Source organism: Verticillium nonalfalfae, assembly GCF_003724135.2.
Source record: "Verticillium nonalfalfae strain VnAa140/NRRL 66861 chromosome Unknown scaffold_94, whole genome shotgun sequence".
NCBI lineage: Eukaryota > Fungi > Ascomycota > Sordariomycetes > Glomerellales > Plectosphaerellaceae > Verticillium > Verticillium nonalfalfae.
Genome location: NW_021167319.1, coordinates 18,706 through 37,215, shown reverse-complemented (window position 1 = coordinate 37,215; position 18,510 = coordinate 18,706). Strand labels below are relative to the sequence as shown.

Below are 18,510 nucleotides of genomic sequence, written 5' to 3'. Positions count from 1 at the left end.
ATGTCGCACATCAAACCACCCCAGACTGTGGTGATCGTTGGAGGGGGCATCGTTGGCTCCGCTTTGGCCCACTTCCTGTGCATCTCTAATGTCAATCGCCAGATCACCGTGGTGGACCGATCTCTCAGCCCGCTCGTAGGGTCGACCGGCCACGCGCCTGGGTTCATAGGCCAGTTCAATGACTCCGAGGTCCTCACGCGCCTCGCCATGGCCACCGTTTCGGAATACCGTAAGATCCCCGGCGGCTTTGACGCCGTCGGCGGCCTCGAGGTCGCGCACAGCATCTCCGGCGTCGAGCGGCTCAAATCGAGACAAAGCAAGGCAGCGGCCCTCGGTCTTCCTGCCCAGCTGTTGAGCATGCGTCAAGCGAGTCAGATGGCACCGGACCTGGTACGATCGTCAGACACTGAGTCCGGGGCCGCCCTTAGCTTCTCCAGTGACGGGACAGCCGACGCCAACTGCATCACCGCTTATTTCCAGCAGAGCGCTAAGGCGAACGGCGTGCAGTTCGTCGAGGCCGAGGTCCGCCGCCTAATTATCGCCGACGGCCGCACTACCGGTGTCGAGCTGGGAGACGTCTCCTCCAGCCGGCAGCTAATCGCCGACGTCGTCATCTTGGCAACCGGCGTCTGGGCGCAGACGCTGTTGGCGCGTGAACAACAACACCACCACCAGCAGCAGCACCACCACCACCAGCAGACTGCATATGGAACTCCGCTGCCAGTCGTCCCCGTCGTGCCAGTCGGACACCCGTATCTGCACGGTGAGGCTAGACCATCACTCGGCAGAAAAATGCCGTTTGTGCGCTGGCCAGAACACCACGTCTATGCGCGCGATCACGGGGATCGTTACGGCCTTGGCACGTACGACCACCAACCGCTTGAGTGCAAGCTCACGAACGGCACGGCGATCGGCGACTGGGTTCAAGGGTTCGACGCGCCCCTAACGACGGCCACGAGCCTTGTGCCGGACGAGGCGTCAAAGCAGCTGCGGGCTGGCGTCAAATTCAACGGCATCTTCTCCATGACGCCTGACAACATGCCCCTGGCGGGAGCCGTGCAGTCGATCAAAGGCTTGTACATGGCCGTTGCTGTGTGGGTGACGCATGCTGCAGGCACGGCTAAGTTCCTGACCAGAGTTATTGATGGTATTGATGGCGATGAGGCAGTTCGGAGGGCGCTGGACCCCGAGCGGTTCAAGGGCGGCGACTTGGCGACTTTGGAAAAGGCATCCCTTGAAGGGTACAACGAGATCTACAAGACACAAGAGGCGCAACTATAGATCGTTAGTCGTTTCTTTCGATCCAAATAGGCAGCTCGTTTTGCCTCGCTGGCATCAAGGGAACACGAAACTGACTGGATCAACAATCTGGTCTTCCGGCATCTTACAGCCAAGCCTTGGCGAACGATGTGATCTCCTGATGTTAAGTTCATAACCTGCCAGACATGTGGCCTAGCTAATCAAGCTTCTGAATGATCAAGCACAAGTACATGGGCCGAGGCATACCGTACCAGGCCCTTGACTAGTGATTTGGTTTCGTATAGTTCAGTTTAGGGAGTATGACTTGCATACTTAGTCTGTGCAACCAACATGTCAGCTTGGCAGACTTTCGGAGTCTTGCCGAGTAACAACGGATGTTGACATCTTTGTCGGCGAGGGTAGCAGTAGGTAGCGAAATCTCTCGATAGCCTTCCCGACAATTTGGAAACCTGATGTGAAGAGTTTAGATGTTCAGGTGTAAGAGATGTCCTGCCAATTTGCTTGACAGGAGATTCGAGACAGCGAAATGATGAGACTTCGACTGTGCTGTTCGTGCTGGCGTCACGAGTCAAGGCGGCCCTCCAACTCCGGTTGTTTTGACGCTATCATGAACAAATCCTTAGATGGGATGGCGAAGGAACAGTAGGGGGGTAAGTCCGATAATTCGTCCGAGAGCAGGCATTACAACCCAGGAAACCAGGATGAGGGCAAGACAGGTGTTGCGTTTGCAAACGTCCGCAGAAAATCTCGGGGGACCAACTGGGTACCCATAATCATGTTGGGGATGGCATCACCCCCTCTATCCAGCACGCATACTCCTTAGGTTTGCCTTGAAGCTCGCTCTCGGCCCTCATCGTACCATGGAGAGGCCCCTTGCGGGCGAGCCCGCTGATTGTGCGGACAAAGCTGACCGCGTATCTCATGCCGGCGTTCAGAGTGGCGAATGTCTAGAGGCTCGCAACCCACGATTTAGAGTTTGAGGAGTGTCATCTGGGAACTTCCTTGTCCGGAACCTCATACTATTCGCCGCGAAACCTGCTCAGTCCTGTGGTTGGGGAGGCGCCAGAGAATGACCGTGTGAGGCATGGCATGCAGTGCGTGTCCGCTCCGCCAACTTCACCCCTTCGGCCTTGATGTTTCTTACAGGTCTAGTTTGTTCGATCCAGCCACCCTACCCGAGACGCTATTCACACGGGCTTTGGAGGCTCCTGACGTACGCCGGACGATTTCTCGGCTGATTTTAGGGTTATTCGGATGTCCCGCGCCTTGGCTCCATATGCGGCTTGGTATAGGTTACAAATGTCCATCATCAATCAGCTCTACTGGGAATCATGACAAGGAAGAGGGAGTTGAAAAATCCTCAATCAAGGTCTTAACATCAAAACCCTTCGGAGTCCCCTTGTGGCTGAGAAAAGGGGGCTTTACGGCAAAGACTGCAATTTGGTGAGCGACTCCACGCAAATTCCTCCAATGAAGCCTCCGTGTCACCTCGGAGCAGGCTCTGCCAAGCAAGTCCAGACAAACAACTGCCAGGTTCCACATGCGCATCTCAAGGGTGGGAGAAAGGAAACGGGGGGGGGGGTGGGCCTGGCCGGCCGGCGGGGACGGCAACGCAGCATGCAAACAAATGCAAACAAGAAAAGCCCAACGCGCCTATTAGCTCCGGCTGTCGGTGGGTGAGGTGAACAGCAGGCTGGGTCCGCGCAAGCGGGCAAAGGGGGTTGAGAACGGTGGGTCGCGGGCGATAAATGGCGGATCTCCCGCATTCACAAAGCGCCCTTGGGGACGATTGGCGCCGGGCCCCCCGAGACGTCAAAGGGGAACGTCCGGGCTCCTTACGTCAAGTCGAGGTGCCTGACCTTGGCTCCAGCCCTAGCAGGCTTGTCAACGGCCTAGCTGCCCGCGTTTGGAATTGGCGCCACGGTCCGTCGGTGAGACTTCAGCTGCCCAGTGGCCTTCGAGGCCTGTGCTTCCTCAAAAGATGACGACGACCCCACTGATGTAATGTAGGACGATCCATCGTGGCTCGGGACTTTGCAAGGATGCGACAGCTAAGGTCGCATACATCCCGTTGCATGTTCGGGGTCTTGTTGGGATGCCGAGGCGCAAAAAGCGACGTCCATGTTTAGGAGGCTGGCTGTAGGGAAAATGAGAAGCAAAAATTTCGATGCAGAAAAATGCCACCTTGCTCCCAACAGCAACATCAATGAGGTAACCGTGCGACTCGCTCAGCTCGGAGAAACAGACTTGACAGGAAGATCGTGGCGTAGCAGGCCCCCCTGTCCTGGCTCATAACAGCTCTGCCGAGCGACAGCAAAACCACCCAAGACGTCAAGTCAAACGTTGCTTTCTTCTGTGCTGCTGTCGAACAAGCTATCCCAGGCCCCTGGCTGGCGCATTCGCCACTGGATTCAGCCAACAAGTACCACAGCTCTCGGGAGTCTGCGTTCGTCACATCAAGGGTCACGGCGGCGGCTTTTATTGAAGATTTGACAGCACAGGGTCAGGGCCGATCCTCACTTCCGATTGGCACATGACCGCTATGGGAATGCGATTCATTCACCTCGGTGTCAATTATCATATCTCGCCGTTCCATCCACCGAACCGAGCTGAAGCTCTGGGCGCCCTTTCCTCCCTCTCTGAGCTTGGTGCTCTCGACGAGAGAGACCAGTGGCTTATGTCGTGAGGATCTGTACAGAACGGGAAACAGAATCACCGCCACCTCGAGTCAAACTTGCGGGGAAGTCTGCTGATGCCCACGTGTGCTCCAGGGTGGTAGGGGCGCCAGTTTATCTGGCCTTCAGCTCTCAGTTGTGAGACCGTGACATGGTGGCATCGAATCACGAGGTTGAACTGAGATCACCCACTATGAACATCGACGTAGATCACGTCCGTGTGTTGCCGCCAGACTGGCGCGTGTGGCTGTTGATAGGCGGCCTGGCTGTTGCTAGCTGGCGCACGTCGAGGGACTAAAGGCATCCCACCGCACCATCACAGCCGGCTTGCCTCGCGTCGCCATTCCCTCCCAGATAGCCACTTGCATGGCCAGTGCATGTCAGACCGCGCGAGAAAGCAAGTCTGGGAGCGGGTGAGCTTCCCCATGCGGACGGGTAGCATCGCTCGTCATGGCGCGATAGGCAGTGATCACCCAGTCTCGTTCGATGTTGTCCTCGGCAGAGATGGCCTCACATGAGTTCCATGTTGAGCTGTCATTGCTGAGACGACACATGTGAAAAACACACACAAGGTTGCAGACTTCGGTCCGACCTTGGCATAGAGTCACAACCGCGCCGAATACCTCAGACATGGGATCCGGACGGATGTGGACATAGGAATAGATAGGTAGTGAGTGAATCCTCATCTGCCGTCAAGGGAGCGGCATTCGGACGTCCGGAAACAGATACTCTGCTCGTCCTCTACTAGAGGGCTAGATGTTGGAGACCTCCCTCGTTGGTTCATCACTCGAGTCCCGCAAAAGGGGGCGCGTCGGTAGACTCGGCCGGGACAGAGATGCACATGCTTGAGACAATGTATGCTCCATCACGTCGATCGAAAGGATCACATGAGTGCCGGGTCTGGCTTCGTTACAAAGTAATACCGACAACTCCAAAGGGGCTAATGGATCTACCAAAAGACACGTTTAATGGAGCCGAGCTCACATATCAACAATGAAGCACTGATCACAGAGTTACATCCGCACACACATACACCGCATGTCTAAAGAGAACAGATCCAAGAACACGGCTGTGATCATGGCTTACGCCCCAGCAAGCTCACCCTTGCCCTTCCTTATCCTTACTTCTTCTGGCCAGCTCTCCAGGTCCCCTAGTCTTGACCCTTTCTTGCCGGCCAAAAAGAAGATGCGCATGTAACGATCTGCGTTGTTTCTTGTCGGTCAGTGTGAACAATGGAGCGGCCCTGACGAATGGGCGTCCAGGCATCACATGAGCCACAGTTAATTATGAGGTTTTTGGCGAGCGGGCGCCCACTCCCGTCATATGACAACCCGCCTTCGGCACGCAAATCTGATCTGTGAGCAGTGGGAACGAAACGCGGGCTTCGCTCCGCCTCCGCGGCGTGTGACCGCTGCTCGAACCGCCCGCATCTTGTTGATACTTCGTTCGTCGTTCCTGCCCACAAGTAGTGGTGCCGCCATGATGCTCGCCGTGATGCTCGCCGTGATGCTCGATCGTGTTGGCGAGGGCGTCCTCCTGCCATTCCACTGCCGCCGGCTTCGGTTCCTCGCTTGGCGACGTGACGCCACAGCGAACGGTGTGGGAGTTCTCGCCAGCAACAGCGAGGGGCCTACCCTCCCCACCGCCAGACTGTGAGTGCAAAGTTTGGTGATAAGTGACCCCGGACGTCGTTTGGGGGAGTAACAAGGCACGCTTGACGCCACAAATGGATGAGTTCGGCGACAAGGTGCCGCTGACAGGTGCTCCACACATGGAGGACGATGACGGAGAATCCGTCAAACGAACCCCTGCAAGTGCCCAGCAAACGGTGGCAGGGCTAAGAGGCTGAGGAGATGAAGCACAGAGGGATGTCGTCTGCCGCCCCCGTTGAATGGTCGAAACATGATCCACAGAGCCTCGCATCGCTTAGGCCCGGGGGGGTGCGAGAGGGCCATAGTGGATGGCGGAGCGATTTACCCCTTGGAAGGTAGGTAGTTTGGTGGGCAAACTAGGTATCGTGGGCCCCTCGTCGGGGCCTCCTCGTCGGGCTATTCAGTGACAGGGGAATTAATCTAATCCCATCGCTGATGGAAACGTTACCTAGAGGGCGAGCACGTCACCTCTTTGGTTGGAGACATGATGGCCGTGCTTCCTCGCCAAGCGGGGCGCCCGAGTCCGGGAATTTTTGAGTCACAAGAGGGGCGCACACGCACTGCCACTGGCACTGGCGATGGAGTTGGCACTGATGATATGATACCAAAGGTAGGTAGGTACTGTTACCGGCATAAGCATAAGCTCAGGCACAGGCACAGAGTAGAGTGGAAACAGCTGAAGGGTGTGGTCTGGCAAGCCGAGACCAACTTGGGGGCCTGACCCCTGGAAGTCGTGCGATATGACAATTTGGGGGAGGCGTTTGTCGGCATCCACTGACGAGCCCATGACACCTGACATGTCACTTTATTGTGAGAACTGTTCACTGTCTGCTGTAACTACTGCAAAAGGCCTTGAGTCTTCGCTTGGGGTCTTGGGGCCTTTGTCTTAGGTTCGAGGTCTCAAATGCCCAAGTCCCGAAAGCAGGAAGGGGAGATGTTTCAATGGCAATCGTTGCTCGCCATTCTCTGCAACAACCTGATAGCGGCACTCTCCCCCGCTTTGAAGTTTGTTAGATGGGCACTGTCTTCCTCTATGTGTCGTGATCGCTTCGGTCCTTTCGCCGATACCATGCAAGCACACTTCAATTTAGTCATCCATTCAATTTGTCCATTCAGACGAATAACACATGTAGACACAGAAAGGACAAGCTAAATTGCTTACATATCTTTCCGCGGGTCAGTTTTGCCACCGTCGCATCATTTCCGCACCTCATGGCGCGCCTAACGGGTCTTGGCGCCGCCGCCTTAGAAACGAAGCGGCTTAGCTTGGGGGGTTATCCGACCTTTTACCTACCAAGGCATGCTACGAGCAACGAACGGGTTAGCGAAGCGAAAAATGAGCCGAACGCGAGAACCCTGCCGTAGTCGAGCGCAAACGGACTCTGGACTAGACAGCGTTAATAGACAAGATAGGCCACTTGGGTAGCTACCAAGTGTTCGCACACGTGCTAAGGGCTCATTCCACCCACGGCGCCCGCCTCTTTCGCGAGTGTTCCCTGCTCGCCTGGTACCGAGCAGCTTCAGTACAACGTCCAACACAATAGGCGTGGATGCGACGTGGGGCCGAACTGACCTGGACCTGGACCTCGACTCAAACTTGGTGTAATGGCTGGAGACCAGTCTCCCCTGCGGGTGTGTCCCAAGCGGGGTAACGAGCACTTGGCAACCTAGCGGTCGGTAACGCTAATAAGCTCATGGCTCATGGGGATAGCTTCAGGGCTCCTCAGAAATGCCCGCGAGTGCGAGTTGGCCAAGAGGTCAGCCTGTTGGTCACGTTGGTCATGGCTTGGCTGCGCCCACCGTCAAAGCACGCGCGCGCACACACACACACACACACAGACATGCGCACACAAATATGTACATACACACGTATGCACCACCTCGATACGAGCCAACGGTATTGTGCCCGTGTGGCAAATCAGGCAAGCCAAGATGCGTGGGCCAGGTAAGTGAGGTCAGCTACTGATGTGAAATCGTGAACGGTGCAGGACCCCTGACAATCTATCTATCCCCCTACGCCAATTCAGCGTCTATCTCTCTCTTACTGAGATCTCACCCGCGACCCAAGGCAGGAAGCATGGGCCTCTTTGTCTTGGAACTTCGCCGAACCCCGAGAGTCTCACCCCCAGGGTACAAGGTGACTGACACCGGCAGAGGGCTGCACTAAAAGGCAGACGCCTGCCGGGAAGAATGTGGCTTCTCGACTTTCCAGTGGTGGCAGCATCTCAACAATACCGTTTTATTCCTCGGCCCCATAATCGTAGCCCAGTGCTCGGTTCAGGTCTAGATGTTATGACGTGCTTCATGAGGCTTGACGACAAGGGCGACTGACGGCTTCACAACATGGTGGCTCCGAATCAGCAGAGGCCTTGTCAGTTATCAAGAACGATTTTTTGCGGTATTCAGCTATCTAATTCAGTACCTACAGAGAAATTATGCATTGCAGATGGATAGAGAGAAGAGATGGCGATAGAGACAAACAGTAGACAGAGTTTCGACTCGTGCCCACACCGCTCCGCTCTTGGTCTAGTAGCCTGCAAGATCTCCGAGATCAGCGTCCAGGACCGACGGTGACAGGCAGATGGGTCCCGTACATCTGAACTACCTGCTTGCATTGCTTCGCACTTTAGAGGACTCTCGCCAGAGGTGGTGCCTTATCGCCGCTGGGCACTACTGACCACCCACCCACCACCTTGCGAGACGGCCAAACCGAGCTGGGTTTGGATCCAGCGCCCATTCCCTACCCCTTGATCCGGGTCGAACATGCAGCATCGCGCCGGGGCACGCCGGGGGGGGGGGGTCTCCACTCGCTAAGGTGATCCTGCACAGGGTCGCAAGGGGAGAGGGGCATGGTCGGTGATGACGGCGGGAGGGCAGATCAACCGGGTGGATCATGCATCCTACATGGCTCCCTCCAACGCCCACGCTGTGCCTGTTGAGATAGACTCGACTGTTGAGGGGTGGGTGGTAGGTGTTCGTTGGGGGGTGGCTCGCGAAAGGGATTCTCTAAAGGGAAGAGGAGGGGCGTGTGGTTGTTGGAATGTTCAAGGTCGTCAACCAAGCACGATCCAGGACAGGGTGCGAGCGAGCCGTTGTGTTGGGATCCCAGTCGACAAGGCAAGCAAGCATCATGGCTTCAGAAGAGTGGACTTCTCGAAGAGTAGGCATTCAGCTGCCAGGCGCAAGGGATCGACATGCCCATGCCTATGCCCATGCCCTTGTGCCTTGTCCCTTGTCCATGCTCCTCGGTGGGACTCTCTCTCTCTCTTTCTTAGTCTCAACAGCAACCGCAGAATTACCCTCCCCAGCGAGCTTCCGTCCCCCTCCAAGACCCATCCCCCCTCCACTCCTGTGACTGAGACTTCGTCGGTGCATCCAGCTGGTATTACCCTGAACAGGGGCGTCCAATCACCAGGGGTGGCAGCAGCCTGGTGGGATAACAAGCAAAACACTATGATGAGCTAGTTTTACATGGGTTAGCCGTCACCCCATTCCTCGCCTCCGCACTGACGCCCGCCGGCACATGCTCAAGCTAGAGCTAGCTTGGGTAGCAAGCCAGGTCTCGCCGCCAGGCTAAACGGCGTACCGACGGCGAGGTTGTATATCTCCGCTTAGCATCCCACGTCTTGATCCCGTCCTGGCGAATCCAGAGCTCCAGGAGTTTTCTCCGAAGCAACGACCACATACATACACATCCCATTATACATCATACTGGCACACAAAGCCCACGATACCACTTGTCATCTTTCTGTATAGTCACCTCCCAGCCAAATCCCACCGCATGCACCGCACACAATCATGTCGGCGGTACCGAAGACAGAAGTCAAAGATGAGACGCCCGAAGTCACGGCTCGGCGGCTCAAGAAGCGTGAGCTAGACCGCAAGGCCCAGCGCATGGCCCGCGAGCGCACAAAGAGCCGCATTGCCCACCTCGAGGAGCTCGTCGGCCATCTATCGCACAATGACACCAACGCTGAGGTCTCACACCTCATGGAGCGCCTGCTGCAGACAACCCAGGAGCGGGACAAGCTCGTAGGCGTCCTGGCCTCGTTGGGCACCACGATCCGCCACCATACCGACGCCCTGACGGCAGCCCAAGCAGAAGGATCGTCCAGTGCTGTCGTCGCCGCCATGCAAGCCCTGGGTGACCGCAGCGAGCGAAATGTAGACGTCAAGCCCTTTGATCAGCAGGCACAAGCCCAAGCCCAAGTTCACGACCACGGCCCGCTGACGACGAGTCACGGACATCGTGAACCGTATGCTCCTACTGATCCTCGCATGCAGCAGCATCCGTCTGCTCCGCCGCCGCCGGCATACGGCTGGGGGTTCGAGAATCCCGACCTGCACCAGCAGCACCAGCACGCACAAAACACGGCAGCCATGCCACCATATTCGTCGCAGGACTATGACAAGCTGCCGCCGGGGAATCCGATCGCGATGCCGAGGAGCGACTCGGAGTTCTCTTCAGAGACCAACGTTTCGGGAGAACACTATATGGTGCCACCATCAGCATGCCACCCACAATGCGAGTGCCTCACCATCATCGAGCCGCCCCCAGATCATCCCGCAAGCGGCCGCAACACATGGCGCGATGCTAACAGCGCTCTGGGAAAGTCTGTCAAGCTGCTGGAGGCAGAAGATGTTGAGGCCGAGGATCGCGCGAGCCAGGACACACCAGTACGGGCCATCGTCGAAGGTTGGGACAGCATCGAGCGGGCTGGCCTGATGACCGATTCATGGCGTAAACTGCGTGTTCTCGATGATATCTGCTTCTCAAAGTGCGGCGCCGTCGAGCGCTTGGCCGTGTTGAGGATGATGCACCTCCTCATCTGTTGCCACGGCGATCCCACTCCAGAGCGCCTCGCCACGTTACCACGATGGTACCGTAAGAGGTGCGTTTTTCCTCTCCATGGCATGCGGGCAATTTTCTCCATTTGAAAGAGTTGTGCTTGAATAGCGTTGCTGACCCGGTAGTAGACCCTCGCAACAGGCCATCCCACATCCGTATGCGATCGATTTCCTCGTCTGGTGTGTACTCGAACCTCCCGCTCCCCGTTGCCATTCTTTGCTTTTGTCTTGTATATACGTGCCGAGCTCCTCCTTCGAAGCATCCATCCTCTATATCCTGGTACAATCTCGACGACGACTGACAGGAAACCCACCAGGCCCGGCATCCGCGAGCGTTTTGTCTTCTCGCAACACCGCTACTGTACGAACCAGTTCTGGGAGCTCTTCCGCTCGAACCTCACCTTGGTCTGGCAGTTTGGCTTTGACGACTGCTTAATGCAGAACACGGCGACGGGGCGCTTCGAGCTGGCGCCGCTCTTCGAGGAGCGCATCCGCGACATCAAGGCCTGGACCATGAACGCCGACTTTCTCAACCAGTATCCCGAGCTCGCCGACGACATACCCGTGTTCACCGGCATCCCCGCCAAGCCGAGCACGCCGCGGAACGTCCTCGCGCAGCAGCAGGCGCGGTGGAGCACGACACCGAGGCCCATCAAGCGCGACGTCGACGAGCCGGCCGAGCTCGTGCCTCAACAACAGCAGCAGCAGCAGCAACAGCAGCAGCAACAGCAGCAGCACCAGCAAGCCGAAGACGACCTGGCCAAGAGCTCGGCGCTCGTCGTCACGACGCAGGCGCCCGCCTTCGCCGACAACGAGTACATGGCCCAGAGTCCCGACGTGCACGTCACCATAGCCGGCCAGCCGACATATGCCTACGACCAGTCCGGCGTCATTGTGCCGACGACGCTGGCGCCGGCGGACCTCGGCCCGGGAGGACAGCATGTCTATCCTGGCGGGTCGTGGTTTTACACATACTGCCAGCACGGCTACACATGAACGCAGTCTCGAGACGAGAGAAAAAAAAAAGGGGTCATGAAAGGGAAAAGAAAACGGGATATCTACATTCTGATGCATGCTACCTACGATATGATGCAAACTGGTATTTCCGCATTCTTGGACGCCGCAACCCTGGTAAGATACAAACCAACGCTCGCTACACCACACACATCATGTATACATAAACAAAAGAAAGAAAAATAAAGAAAAAAAACTGACCAGAGACAGACACTACGCCCCCACACCAGCACACGGCGCCGCAGCCGGCAGGGCAAAATCATAGGCCGGCGCGACGGGATCGTAGCGTTGCAGGAACGAGGAGGGTCGGTCGTCCTCGAGCAGCTCGTCCAGCTTGTGGCGGCCGTAGCAGGGGGGCACCTCCATGCTGCTGTTCAGGCCGCCGGCGGCGCAGACGTGGACGTCGGGGCGCCTCGAGATGAAGTAGTCCGAGCCCGCGACGGGGGCGTTGGGAGAGATGTAGAGCTTGATGGGGATTGTGGCTCGGAACTGCACCAGTCAGTTTTCTGGGGTGGGGAACACGCGGCAAACGACATGGAATGAGGGGGAGGCAACCTTGGCGGGGAGAGTGATGAGGGAGGGGACTATATCGACCGATATACTAGGTCGGCATAACACGAGAGGAAGATGCAAGAGGCAGCAACCAACCCAACAGGCAACAAGCAACAGATAAGAACGGGGGGATGAGACGCCTCCAAGAAGAAAAACTCACATTCGAAATCATATCAGGTCCCTCCGCAAAAGTCACGGCGAATTCCACCTGGTGACTGACCTTGATGCCGCGCACATCAACATCAGGCGAACACTTGATCAGCGTCGTCGGCATCGGCAGCCGCCTCTGGACATGCCATTCGCCCGCCGCGCCGTCAAACCGACCGATGCGGCCCTTGTCGTCCATCGCCAGGTCCCACGCCGCCGCGAGCCGATACCCCTCAACGGTGCTGGTCGTCGTCCCGGCGCCGGGGCAGCCCGAGGACACCTGTGTCTCGAGCGAGTGGACCTCGCGCAGCAAGCAGCGGACGGAGCGCAGGGTGATGTTCTTGGCGAGGGCGGTGAAGCGCAGGTCGACCGGCAGGACGGTGCCGAGGGCGATGGCCTTGTGGGCGAGCGACAGGGAGTAGACGAGGCGGCCGGTGCTTGTGCCCTCGACGGTGGCGGCGTCCATGAGGGCAAAGGCCGAGCTCGGCAGGGTGCGGATGATACGAATGGGCTTCATGGCCTGAGGCGATGTCTCGTCGGGCGCGTCGCGGACGGTGCTCGCCTTGAGGTGGTAGGTGATGCTGCAGCGGGGACAGCCGCGGGCTGTCTCGGGGACGTGGCCCGGGATGAGGTGCTCAAAGGGCCACTCGTAAGTGCCCTTGGGCAGGGGTCCGCCGAGAGATGCCGAGGGGACGTCGTCGATGAGGAACGGCGCCCAAATGTGCTGGTAGACAACGCCCGTCGTGGAGGAGGCGGAATGCAGGTCTGAGTCGTGGTCGCTGAAGGCCATGTCAGCTGCCTGTGTTCGATACACCAGCCACCTACCGAAACAAATACAAACAATGCAAACAAAGGGGGTTCGATGCCACATACGATGTCCTGTGATAGCCGACCAGCTGCAGCTGCACGCCCCTGGCGCGCTGCGCGGACGGCAGGCAAAGGGTGACCTTGCCACGGATGTACTGGCCCGGCGCCTCGCGTTCAGAGCCGCTCAAGATAACAAAGTCGCTCTGGGGGCTGTGATCGGCGTTAGCAAAACGATGTCTCGGACGGGTTGGGCAGCAGAGCAGCAGATGGCTGAGCAGTCAATTGCTGGGCAGAAGATTCAAGGGCGGTAAAGCATACGAAATCTTGATATAGGCGTCGCATTGACCGCCGGTCAGCCTTGTCAGCCACGAAGGCATTCTGTGTTTCGGAGTTTGGGGGAGAATGTCGGGCTCGGGTTTGTTGGTACAGCCAGCCGGGTCTAGTCGTGTCTCTGTGTGATCAAAGTGTGTGTGGTCAGAGGGAGACGAGAGACAGAGAGACTCGTCTCAGTCGAGGCTTCGAGAGAATGCTGGAACGGATGTGGACGTGTTCTTATGCCCCAGCGCAGAGCTTCTTTGTTGGGCTGAGGGTGAGATTCTGGGGGTTCTCGGCTTCTTATTGGAATGCGTGATCGGCGTCCAAGAGTGACACAGGCCAGATGGACAGCAAGGTCGCACAGTGAGGTTAGTACCAAAGTTGGTACAGAGAGAACAGCGGATGGGTTCCAACAGTTGAGACAAGGCAAAAAGAAACGGACTTCTGAGACTCCCGGGTTCAGCAGACAGGCGGTGGTGCCTGGAACGAATATATAATCACTAATGCTACATTGACTAACTAAGTTTCTGACGTGTGAGGACGAACGCCGGGCGAGACATGGTTCAGAAGCGGATCGGCATTAGGAAAAAAAGAAAAAGAAGAACGAACCTCAGGAATCCACCCCAGACAAGTCTTCACGAGACATACGTTGCGAAGGACAAGATACGCCAACGCGCTCCGCAGGCTTTTCCAAACTCGTGGCTTCCGACAAGGCCGGTGGGAGACCAGCCTGGTCAGCGTCATACGTGTGCAGGTGAATCCCGAGGTCGGGTTTCAGGGGCGGAGCATGCTCCCAGTGGCTGGCTCCGTCCGGCACTTGCTGATGTGCCTTGTAGTCCAATGATTTCAGCACCCTGGATTCCGGCTGTCTGTGGACGCACTCGGAGGGTTTCCCAGGCTGAACACTCCGCTGGGCGGGAATCGCCCCGACGGGTGACAAGGACGAGGTGGGCAGGGCTGCTGGGCTGATGAGCGGCTGGGCGGCTGGGCGCATGTCCGATCCAATCCCGATTCGGAAGTTCCGACGATGCCGCTGGGTTGGGAGGGGTACCTCCGCTGATGCCATGACAGCAGCAATCAGGGCTGTCTGACAAAGACGGCTAAGCCGAAACTTTGGCTATGATGATTTCTGCTGTAGAGAAAGAGTCTGACAGGTGGCTTGAGATGCCTCGAGATTGATTTATGGCGGACAAGCCGAATGATCGTGTCCGGCATCTTGTATTTTCACGGGCCGGAGGCTGCCGGTAGAGCGGGGTAGAACGGCTCCGGGTAGTGGGGCCCAGCCGGCAGTCTCCAGTCTCAGTTCCAGTCCCAGGCTTGTACCCCGCGTTGAGGCCCAGAACTGACCAGCAGACTGAGACAAGTTTAGGCCTCCGTGGATGATTTGATGAAGACAGCATTGACGAATGACTGAGCTTGCACTGTTTTGCAATCCTTCTTCTCTTCTTTTTTTTGCTCATCAGTCCACTCTTGGCACCAAAGCAAAGTATCTTCCACAACAGGTGAGCCACGTGACGAAAGAGGGGTAATAGGTGCCTGTGCCTGCCTGCGTCACGTCCCGTCTCGAGGACCGCGGCAGGCACTCAACTGAGGCGCTTCGGTTCAGCCACAACGTGATATCGCCTCATAACGCTCCTTTCCTTGTCGTGCCTGGACCTTCAAATACCTTCCGGCAATTTCCATCAACTCAGACGACATGGCCTGATTCCGCCATCCGCCATCCACCATCCACCATCCATCATCAACCATCCATCATCAATCTTGTCCCCCGAACCATCCGAACACAGAACTTAAACTCACCGACCCTCACAGCATGGGCATGGACATGACAGACGAATACCCTTTCGACCTCGGCACATACACCCGCCCCGTGACCACCCGCTCTGCCCAATGCCAGGCATGGTTCGACCGTGGCCTCGTTTGGTCCTATGCTTTCAACCACGAAGAAGCCGCCGAATGCTTCCGCCACGCCATTGCGCATGACGGCACCTGTGCCATGGCCTATTGGGGCCTCGCCTACTGCATCGGCCCAAACTACAACAAACCCTGGGCCTTTTTCGACGCCGACGAGCTCGCGCGTGTCGTGCGTCAGGGCCACGACGCTGCGCTCCAGGCACAGGCTCATCTCGATGCTGTGACGCCTGTGGAGCGAGCCCTCGTCGCCGCCGTCCTCAGTCGATATCCCCAAGCCACACCGGACGCCGACTGCGAGCCCTGGAATCTCGCCTTCGCCCATGCCATGCAGGCTGTCCACGCCCAGTTTCCCGACGATCTCGACGTCATCACCGTTTGCGTCGACGCCGTCATGAACCTCCACCCCTGGGACATGTGGCAGCTTAAGACAGGCGAGCCTACGCCTGGCGCCCAGACGCTCGAGATGAGGGCCATCCTCGACCGCGCCCTCGGTCTGTCTGATACCACAGCCGCCTCGGCCACCTCCGTCGACGCCGGTGTCCCTCCACGAGGCGGCGCCAAGCACCCGGGTCTGCTGCACCTCTACATTCACCTCCTCGAGATGTCGCCCCACCCAGAACACGGCCTCCCTGCCGCTGACAACTTGCGCACCCTCGTCCCCGATGCCGGCCACCTTCTCCACATGCCCTCCCACCTCGACATCCTGACGGGCGCTTATGCAGCTGCCGCCGAGGCCAACACGCGCGCCGCCGCCGCCGACGAGCGCTACCTCGCCCACGCCGGGCCCCTCAACTTTTACACCCTTTACCGCAGCCACGACTACCACTTTCTTGTCTACGCTGCCCTTTTCTCCGGCCAGTCGACCCTCGCCCTCGACGCCTGCCGCCGCCTCGAGGCCTCCCTGCCAGCGGCCCTGCTGCGCATCCCCTCGCCGCCCATGGCTGACCGCCTCGAAGCCTTTCTCGCCTTGCGTCCCCACGTGCTTGTCCGCTTCGGCCGCTGGCACGACATTCTCGCTCTGCCGACCATGCCCGATCCGTCCAGCGCGCCCCCGGCCAATCCAGACGCAGACGAGTACGAAGAAGACGCCTCGCTCCTCTGCGTCACAAACGCGACCCGCCTCTACGCCAAAGCCCTCGCCCACGCCGCCCTCGGCAACACGTCCCGCGCCCGCGCCACGCAGGTCCTCTTCCTCGCCGCCCGCGCCCGCGTCCCCGCCTCGCGCACCCTCTTCAACAACACGGCGCCCGACCTCCTCGCCGTCGCCGCCGCCATGCTCGAGGCCGAGATCTGCTTCCGCGAGGGTCCAGCCGCCTGCGACGACGCCCTCGCGCGCCTCGCCGACGCCGTCGCCCTGTCCGACGCCCTGCCCTACGACGAGCCCTGGGGCTGGATGCAGCCGGTGCGCCACGCCCAGGGCGCGCTCCTCCTCGAGCGCGGCCGCGCCGCCGAGGCGCTGGCCGTGTACGCGGCCGATCTAGGCATCGACGATCACGGCGCCGAGAGGCTGCCGCGCGCGCTGCAGCATCCCGGCAACGTGTGGGCGCTGCACGGATACCACGAGAGCCTCGTTCGACTGGGCAGGTCGGACGAGGCGCGCGCCGTCGAGGGTACGTTGAATGCGCTCCTGACGGTGGCAGACGTCGAGATCACGTCGTCCTGTTTCTGTAGGAGGGTGACGGCACAGGACTGCGCCGCATGTCGTGACTGATGGACTGTGCCGTATGCGAGCACCATTGCTGACCATGTGACGCGCAAACCCTGATTTGACGATACCAAGCAACTACGACTGCAGGCAAAATAAGCAAACCTTTCAGGTCGTCCTCGACCGGCAGGATTCACCAGTCACACCTCATCCCCCCAGGCCATGCAGCCCCCTAGACCTTTCCACGTGCCAACACCTTCATCAGGCCTGATGCCCCTTACTCTCCCCCCATGTCGCACCTTCATACCCCAACAGCTCTTGCGCTGCTGCCCAAACTTTTTCTGCAATCTCCAGCACATCCTCCGGCATGCGTCCACCACCGTGCGCGCATCTTGCTCCGGCGCCAGGGCCAAACCCGACACCGTCCTGCTTTGGCTGATTCCACCACGCCGAAGCGCCCCCGTCACTGGTCGTGCTGCTGGCGGCGCTTGAGCTCCTGGCACCATCCAATCCCTTCAACGACTGTCGGATACGATTGGTCAAAACACCAATTTCCTCAGTCTGGGTCGTTTTAGTGCTGCCGTCAGATTCATGCCCCTCCTCGTGTACTTCCCTGGCCGCCTCGTCATCAGCTGCAGCCTCCGAATCTACCTGTGGGACCCGAATGTCCCGAAGACGCATGGTGAAGCGTTCGAACACTGCCAGCCGCTTCTCTGCCGCTTCGGCTCGTGACCTCCACATGGCCAATTCTCTCTTAGCCTCCCGCAGCTGCTCGCTCAGTGTGCCAATGTCCATGTTCTCTCGCGTCTCGAGTTGCCGTCGGAGCGAAGACGCCTCCTCGTCACGGGCCTCCAACTGCCTCTGCAAGTTTCGAATCTGTGCATGCAAGAGGCAATTCCCCCCTCCGGGAACAGGACTTGCTGTTGGCACTGGTAGGAAAGGATCACCCTCGGGGTCGTGATTGTCGTGATCATGGCCATGAGAAGGGCCACCTGAAATAGCAGATGGTGGCCGCGAAAAGTTCATGTGCCTGTCAACTGGCGGCTCTTCCTCCTGGGGAACCATCGTGCCGAGGCTCGGGAGATGATCAGGGCTATCGTTGAGCAGCGGAGCAGATGGAGAGGCTGCCTCGTTCTTGGACAGCTCTGGCGTCTGTCGCAATTGGATCTTGCGAAAAGCAGCAAGTGCTCTTGATGGTGATGTTTCTTCAGGGCGGGAGGCTGCGCGCAGCGTCGTGCTATCACTTGCTGATGGCCTCAGAGGCTTTTTTGTTCCGCTTCCTATCCGCAGCGATCCTCTGCTGAAGGCCTTGGCAGAGCCTTTACTTGACGAACGATCATACGTTAGCCTGACGGGCGGCACTGTTTTCGGCGGCGTGACATTTTCTGAGTATGGTGAGACGACCGACCCTGACACAGTGTCGACCTGCTTTCGAGTGGCTGGTGCTGGTGTGGCGATGAATGATGAGTCCTTGGATGCTCCCTCCCACATCGCTGCCATGGCTTTGACACCTCCAGGCCGCGATGCTGACTTGCGGAGAGCAGTCTTCGGAGTGGAGAATGCCAGGTTCTCAGATCGAGAAGGTGTTATGAAACTTCGCATGGTCGACGCCCTTGACCGCTGCGCCATTTCGGCGGCTTGCGAAGCCAAGCTTTCTCTCCGACTTTGGTCAAGTCCTGGC

The 18,510-nt window shown here is 58.4% G+C and overlaps 5 protein-coding genes across 5 annotated transcripts; 3 read left to right on the top strand and 2 right to left on the bottom strand.

The window, feature by feature from the left end:
• Window positions 1-1,281, top strand: D7B24_009443 (uncharacterized protein; the record flags this gene model as incomplete). The annotated part of the gene is made up of 1 exon (XM_028643517.1): window positions 1-1,281. The coding sequence occupies one exon, from the start codon at window positions 1-3 to the stop codon at window positions 1,279-1,281; it is 1,281 nt and encodes a 426-aa protein (XP_028492909.1).
• Window positions 1,282-9,385: 8,104 nt separating this feature from the next.
• Window positions 9,386-11,431, top strand: D7B24_009442 (uncharacterized protein; the record flags this gene model as incomplete). Its single annotated transcript, XM_028643516.1, has 2 exons — window positions 9,386-10,479; window positions 10,753-11,431. The coding sequence occupies 2 exons, from the start codon at window positions 9,386-9,388 to the stop codon at window positions 11,429-11,431; spliced, it is 1,773 nt and encodes a 590-aa protein (XP_028492908.1).
• A 231-nt stretch (window positions 11,432-11,662) lies between these two features.
• Window positions 11,663-14,336, bottom strand: D7B24_009441 (uncharacterized protein; the record flags this gene model as incomplete). The annotated part of the gene is made up of 5 exons (XM_028643515.1): window positions 11,663-11,938; window positions 12,162-12,927; window positions 13,022-13,165; window positions 13,274-13,406; window positions 13,919-14,336. The coding sequence occupies 5 exons, from the start codon at window positions 14,334-14,336 to the stop codon at window positions 11,663-11,665; spliced, it is 1,737 nt and encodes a 578-aa protein (XP_028492907.1).
• A 747-nt stretch (window positions 14,337-15,083) lies between these two features.
• On the top strand, window positions 15,084-16,895 carry D7B24_009440 (uncharacterized protein; the record flags this gene model as incomplete). The annotated part of the gene is made up of 1 exon (XM_028643514.1): window positions 15,084-16,895. One exon carries the CDS (start codon window positions 15,084-15,086, stop codon window positions 16,893-16,895), a length of 1,812 nt encoding a protein of 603 aa, XP_028492906.1.
• A 195-nt stretch (window positions 16,896-17,090) lies between these two features.
• Window positions 17,091-18,458, bottom strand: D7B24_009439 (uncharacterized protein; the record flags this gene model as incomplete). The annotated part of the gene is made up of 1 exon (XM_028643513.1): window positions 17,091-18,458. The coding sequence occupies one exon, from the start codon at window positions 18,456-18,458 to the stop codon at window positions 17,091-17,093; it is 1,368 nt and encodes a 455-aa protein (XP_028492905.1).
• Between the last annotated feature and the right edge of the window lie 52 nt (window positions 18,459-18,510).